Below are 6,937 nucleotides of genomic sequence, written 5' to 3'. Positions count from 1 at the left end.
ATATATATATATCCAAGTATCGCTATTCGGAAATATAATTTCGTACTAGCAATGTACAGCCCGATGTACACGCACCTAGCTGCTCAGGGTGAAGCCAAGCATGCTCGCACCGGGCGCGGAGGGATGAAGCGCCCAGACAGTGAGCTGTTTAACATTAACTGACTTTTTTTGCATTTGCGCATCACCGTGGCAGCCGTACATGCAGTTTCAGGCAGAACGGGGCCCTGGGCTTGTGACATGTCCTGTTGTCCTCCCTCGCGCCTAAACGGCAGCCCGAGGGGCTCATAACAGCGGGGTTTCAGATAGAGCAACGTTTCACTGGACGTAAACGAGCCATTTGCATGCTTGCGATGCACCCCACAGCCTCGAGCGCAGCAGCAGTACTGCTGCCGCAGCAGCAGTGCCTCTGCACCACCACCTCCTCGGCTGTCGGGGCGATTCGCAACCCCATTCTGAAGCACATGCAGCGCCAACTCTCCACTGCGCCAACTTCCAATTGCAATCCCAGGCGTGATCGCCGCCGCCGTGCAAGAACACGCGCCAGACGCCGCATCGTCATCGCACACATCCCCTGGCCTTGACAACAGCTGACCAGGCGACCTACCTTGCACGAGCTCCATCACCCCCGCCGCTGCCGCCTGGCGGCCGCGCGCCTGTGGTGCTTCCTGGGGCGGCATTGCCGTCCTTGGGGGCCGGTTGCGGCCGGCTCCGCAGGAAGCCTCACAGCGCACACCCGCCGGGCGGCGAGGGTAACGGTAGGGCACACCTTCATTTGTGCTTCGTCGGTGAGAAGCAGTGAATTTTCAGCTCTAGCTTCTCTGTTTTATGGCTACGATTTAATGCTGAGGGATGCCCTTCTCCGTTTGAAAGCCCTTTGAAGTTCAATCCGCGAGGTGTTGTAACCATGCACTGCATGTCGACAACCGGCCACGCGAAACATGACATGGATCAAAATCAGCAGAAGCACGCAGCTGAGTAAAGCTCCCAGGCGTGGTTGCATCCTGTGCAGGCAGCACCCCAGCATGGGTGGGCGCAGGCGTCAGTTGGGCAGCTCGAGCTGAGTCACACACGGAGTGGGCTGCACCAGGCTGGCCATTATGCACAACTGTGTATTGCCATCCTGTGTGCATGCGTTGGATTGCACATGTATGTACGATACCCTGCGAAAGGATATGATTGATACACGGAGATCCCGAGATCGGTCACGCTTTGCGCTTGAGAACTCACAAGGATCGCGGCAACACTGTCGATGAAGCTGCCACATGTTTAGCCTTGTTTGATGATGCTTGCACACCACGGCACGGTGCAGCACTAAGGGTGATTCGCGCCAAAGGCAGTCGGTGCTGCCGCTGCCCCACCGCACTGCACAGTAGTTCCTTTGGTGCACCGCTGCGATGCAGGGCGCGCCGGACGCGCTTGGTGACGCGCGGCGGCTGATGGCGTCGCTGCTGCTGCAGGAGGAGGTGGGCACATCCCTGAGTACCGCCGCCCATGCAGCAGCACGGCAGAGGCGCACCCGCCGCGTCTGCGCCCGCCGCGTCCGCATGCGCCGTGTGACTCTCCTTTGACCCTCATGCGCCGCGTGCATCCCGCCGGGACCCGTCCCAGGGTGCTCTCTGGACTCCACCATCTGTTTTGGCGGCCCAGCAGCTGCCGCTGCGACGTCATCACCCCCAACATCCTCAGCAGCAGCAGCAGTGGCAGCGGCAGCAGCAGCGGCAGCACTCGCCGCCACAGCTTGCTGAGGCCGCCGCCGGGGCCCAGATCTGGACTTTCGACAGCGGCAGCAGCAGCGGCGGCGACGGCGGGTACCCGGCCGGGGGCTGCCGGTCCGGTAGCTGCTCGTGGGGCGACCTAGGTGGCAGCGGCGATGATCTGAGCGATGACGCGTTCAGCTTTGGCGGCGGGCTGCAGCAGCAGCTCGACGCCGCGATCTCTCGCCTCGCGTCCGCCGTCGGGGCCGGCACGGATGTGGACGCAGACGCGGGCGCGGGCGCTGCTGCGGGAGGAGGCCGGGCGGGCCCTGTCATGCGCCGCGCCGAGGCGCTCGCGGCGCTCGCGGCGCCGCACGTGCACGCGGACGACCTCATAGCGTGCGACAGCTGGCCGCTGCTGCGCGCGGCGCTGCCAGCGTGCCTCGTAGACGCCGGCGCCGCGCATGAGGGCGGCGGCGAGGGCGACGAGCACAGCTGCGGGGGTGGCGGAGGCGCAGATGCGGCCGACGCGCCGGCAGCTGTCGCCGCTGCGGGGGCGTCGGCGGCGGCGCTGCTGCGGAAGCTGTCGCGCGTCGTCCTTGACTGCGCCCCCTCGGCGCTGGCGCAGGCGCTGCTGCCGCTGCTGCGGCGCCTGGCCGTTCGGGGCTTCGGCGGCGGGCTACCCCGCGGCTGGCGAGCGCCGGGCAGCTGTGGGGAGATGGGGAGGCATGACGCAGCGGCGCCGCCGCTGCTGCAGCAGCACCCACCGCTGCCGCACTCACAGCAGCAGGGACAGCAGCAGCAGCTGCAGCTACAGCTGCAGCAGCAGCAGCACGACTTGGAGCAGGAGCAGCAGCAGCAGCAGCAGCAGCAGCAGCAGCATCAGCAGCAGCAGCAGCAAGAGGAGCAGGAGCAGCAGGAGCACGAGGAGCAAGGCGACCCCGGAGAGCAGTTGGCTCCAATTGAGGAGCAGCAGGCAGCCGCTTTCGTGTTGCGCGCCCTGCACGCGCTCGGCCGCCAATGGCATCTGCTATCAGATGAGGACGCGCGGCCGCTGTCCCAAGAAATCCTCTCGCTCGCCCTGCAGGCAACGTGCGCCGGCGGGCGCGCGACCCGGTGCGCTGCGGGCGGCACGGGCTCGCCGCCGACCGACAGCGGCGGCGGCGGCGGCAGGGAGGCGGCGGCGGGCGGGGACGGTGAGGGGCAACGGTGTGGGGGGCGGCGGCGCTTGGCGGCGCTCGAGGTGCTGATGCAGGTTGATCCTGATCTGCTATGGTGGCGGCGCCTGTTTGCGCTTGCGGGGTTCAGGCGGGCGCTGATTGAGGGAGGGTCTCTAGACAGCGGTGGCAGTGAGGGCGTTGGCGGCGGGCCAAGCGGCCCTGGCGGGGCCGGTGGCGACGGCAGCGGTGGGAGCAGCAGCAGCGGAGCGAGGGACTTCGGCTTGGAGCGCGAGCGGCGCGTCGGGCAGGGGTGCGGCCCGCTCGCCGTTGCGCTGACGGCGGCGTGGCGGCTGGCGGACGGTGGTGCGGCGCAAGAGGCGGCGTGGCGGCGGCACGGCGTGGCCGTGCTGACCGCCTGCCTGCTGCAGTCGTCGCCGCGCACGTTTGCGCGGCTCATGGGCGAGGGCGCGCCCGAGGCCGGGCCTGGCGCACACGGCGGCGGGAGCAGCAGCGAGGGCGTCTCAGGCTCGGCGCTGATGCAGCTAGCGCGAGGGTATCTGGAGCGCACTGCAGCCCGTGAGCATGCAGAGAGCGGTATAAGCTGCACAACAAGTTTGAAGCTGCTTTTGTTGGGTTTGTGATCCATAAAACAAAACGAAACGTGCTGTAAGCATGGCCACTGTCAAATGGGCTGTATGGCATGCATAATGTGCTGCGAACGAAATTTGCAGGTTCTTACACGTGCCATATGGGAGCGGGGCGCCCAGCAATTCCTGCGCAGGCGCAGCAGCATTGACCACAGATTGAGCATGTGCGGGGTCCTGATGGCCGTGCATATGCTGGGGGATAGCGTCAATAGCATTGTTGTGTGATAACCACCAAATTGATTTCATTCCTGCCTCACAAAGTATTGGCTGCGCTTCATGAAGGATTGACTGCCAGGACGGATTACCGTCACAATGCACGAGCACTGCTACACACAGCTTGGAGCGCACCGGCAGGGAAGTGCCTTTGTCACGTAGCAAGTCTCGCCCAGTCAGATTGGTATGCTAGCACCCGCATTTTCTCACCCGGGGTTACGAGCAGATCGCGGCCGGGCAAAGGTGCGTCATCAGGTCAAGCATCATTACAAAAGATTGCACCTTATCCAGACACGGTGTTCCCGATAATTCCTTTATGTGCATAGTCTTGTCAAGCGCCGATCCCGCGACCCACCATCACACCGCAGGCCACCCATGTACTGATGGCGCCAAGCAGCAACTGCATGATGGGCGCCCCGACCGCCGCAGAGACAGACGCCCCCTCGGCCCCCACCGCCACCGCCACGGCTGAGTTTAGCATGGCAGCCCCTGCGCCGGTCCTGCGGTTCAGTGGGGGCTGCCTGCGCCCCTTCCTAGCGCAGGACGCCCCCAGCATATCGCGGCACGCCAACAACAGGTCAGCAGCCCCCCTTCCCCCCTTCCACCGCCTGGCTGATGTCTACACACGCACGCACTAACGTACACACACATACGCACGTACCCAGTCCCTCACCTCACATACACGTGCACACGCGTGTGCAAGCCCGTTTTGGGCCCCGGCGGCGCAGCCGGTCTCTTTTCAGCCCTGCTGCCCAGCCCCGCCCCGCCGCTGCGCCACGCCGAAACGCAGGGCCGTCTGGCGCTGCTGCAGCGACCGCTTCCCGCACCCATACACTCTGGAAGACGCCGCGAAGTGGGTCGAGACGTGCCAAAGTTCTGATCCGCCCGGCGCGCCTTGCAGCCAATTTGCGATCATCATCGACGGCGCCGCGGTGGGCGCGAGGGTCAGGGGGCGCAGCGCGGCGCGGCGGCTGCATCGCGGCGCGCACGCGCGCGCCAGGGCGCGCTGCTCGGACGGGGCGTTGCTCGCAGCGCACACGCGTGCAGGGCGGCGCGGGCCGCGGAGGCGCGTGGGCCGAGGCCGGCTACTGGGACGGCCCGGGGGTGCGAGAGAAGGGGGCGGCGTCCTGGGCCGCCCATGGGTGCGGCGGTACGATTGGAGGATTGAGCAGTGGTGGGACGGTACAATGGATCAAATCGAGCAGAATAGCGAGGGCCCGAATGCGCACCTCTCAAAGTGTGCCGCGACCCACTCAATGCAGGTGGGCGGGGTGGGCGTATTCCACAGAAGCGACGTCCAGCGGCACACCAAGGTGCGGGCGCGGGCGACGCGACGCGCCACCCCTTCAACACACGCGTTCAGCGTGTTATTTTTTTGGGTTTTGAAATATCTGGTTGAGCAGGTTTTCGGGATTCGGGACTCGGGCCGTGGGATCTTGGGTCCGGGTCAAGGCTCACCTCTCGCCCCCGTGCATTGGCGCCCGCGCGGCGTGCCTGCTCGCGGCCGGCCGCGGCCGCGGGGAGCAGTGTCCCCGCGGGGAGCAGTGTCCCGAGTCGAGGCGGCAACATTCCGCAGGACTTCACAGGAGGACAGGGGCCACCCCAGCAATTCATTGGCGGCCCAGCGCATGGTCAAAGAGAGCCCCTCCCACTCCAGACTCCACAGTATGTCCAACTGCCTGCACCCTCAGCCGCACGGGCGGCCGGCTCTCGCCCCTCTTTCGCGTCTGTCTGAGCCTGCACGCATGCGCATTCGTTGCCCCCTGTGCTGTATCGCTCGTGCTGTCGTGCAGGAGCTGGGGTACTGGCTCGGGGAGGAGTACTGGGGGCGCGGCCTCGGCGGGGCGGTGGTGGGCGCTTTTCTGGAGTACCTGTGGATGGCGTTCCCAGAGCTCGTGCGTGTGTGTGTGTGTGTGTGTGCTTGTGTGCTTGTGTGTGTGTGTGTGTGTGTGTGTGTGTGTGTGCGCGCGCGCTTGTGCGTGTGGGGGGGGGTATCTGAGCGCACGTGCGTGCCTTTAGGGAGGTGGCTGGGCCCTGGGCGTGAGAGTGCGTGCATACGCTGGCAAGCGAGGGGGCGCTGCAAATAGGTCGTTTCTCAGCAAGCAGGCGCGCAAGCCCGCAGCACCCTGCACTGGCCGGATACCCCCTATCTTCGTTGCTGTCCGTCCTTCAGTTTTGAGCGGCAGCAGCAGACCCAGCAAGCTCGATATTTTTGCAAACGGGCCGCTTTGGGCACCAAATTCTCACAGCCGCGGCAGGAGCACCCGGCCCCTTGCCCTCTTCACGGCTGCTGCTGCTGCGGCGCGCGGGGGCCGGCAGGGGCCCCTCTGCTTGATCGCTGCTGGCCAGCCGGGCTCTGTTTCAATGTCCACCAAAAGACTTCAAACGTGTCATCACACGTTTCACATGCACGCAGGCCCGGGTCGAGGCGCTTGTCTACCATTACAACGAGCGCTCCTGCCGCGTGCTGCTGCGCCACGGCTTCGCCCTGGAGGGCCGCCTGCGGGACGCGGCCTTCAAGGAGGGGCGGCTGGCGGACACCCTGGTGTACGGGCTGACGCGGCGGGACTGGGAGGCGGGGGGCGCGGCGGCCGGGAAGGAGGCCGAGGGGGCGGCGGCGGCGGCGGCGGCGGGCGCGGCGAGTTGAATCTTGCCGGGACGCTTTGGTGTATGCCTGGTGCTCGACTGGCGGGGTGCTGACCCGGGGGTCTTTGGATACGTTGGCGGGTTTGACCGTGGGTTGACTGAGCGTGCGCCTCAAATGCTGAGCATGTGATGGCGCGCTGACTGTACTGTATTCTTGTGATTTGCGTGACAAGTTGGGGCACCAGCCGATTGCTTGGCAGCTGAAAAAAGTATTGCACTCACAAGCCCGTGGGCCGTGCTTAACAAATGCTTGCTCAACATTTGAGGGGCGGCTGCCCTTGTGTGTTGCAGTAATTCGAACAACCGCCTCCCGCCCAAGAGATGACACAGCAACTTGGGCGAGCGAAGAAAGGTGTTTTGATGTCAAGAGGGGCCTGAATTGCTTGTGAGCGCATGACTGCTCTATTTGACTCTTGTTTTCAAACGTGAGGCTTGGAAAACACACATGCGTGAAAAGCCTCGGGGTGGATGCAGATGCTGACTGCGTGGCCAAAAAATGCGTGGTGAAACACTGCGCCACCCCGATTGGGAGGTCGGCTGCTGCATAGCAGTACCCATGACAAACAAAGCCAAAGCA

The 6,937-nt window shown here is 65.0% G+C and overlaps 1 protein-coding gene across 1 annotated transcript; it reads left to right on the top strand.

Annotated features, from left to right (window-relative positions):
* Nucleotides 1-1,394: 1,394 nt before the first annotated feature.
* Nucleotides 1,395-6,361, top strand: MNEG_9847 (hypothetical protein; the record flags this gene model as incomplete). The annotated part of the gene is made up of 8 exons (XM_014041681.1): nt 1,395-1,463; nt 1,687-3,430; nt 4,144-4,291; nt 4,505-4,646; nt 4,762-4,818; nt 4,977-5,027; nt 5,508-5,609; nt 6,131-6,361. 8 exons carry the CDS (start codon nt 1,395-1,397, stop codon nt 6,359-6,361), a joined length of 2,544 nt encoding a protein of 847 aa, XP_013897135.1.
* Between the last annotated feature and the right edge of the window lie 576 nt (nt 6,362-6,937).

Source organism: Monoraphidium neglectum (genome assembly GCF_000611645.1).
Source record: "Monoraphidium neglectum strain SAG 48.87 unplaced genomic scaffold scaffold02086, whole genome shotgun sequence".
Lineage (NCBI taxonomy): Eukaryota > Viridiplantae > Chlorophyta > Chlorophyceae > Sphaeropleales > Selenastraceae > Monoraphidium > Monoraphidium neglectum.
This window is presented reverse-complemented; position numbering and strand designations above follow the sequence as displayed.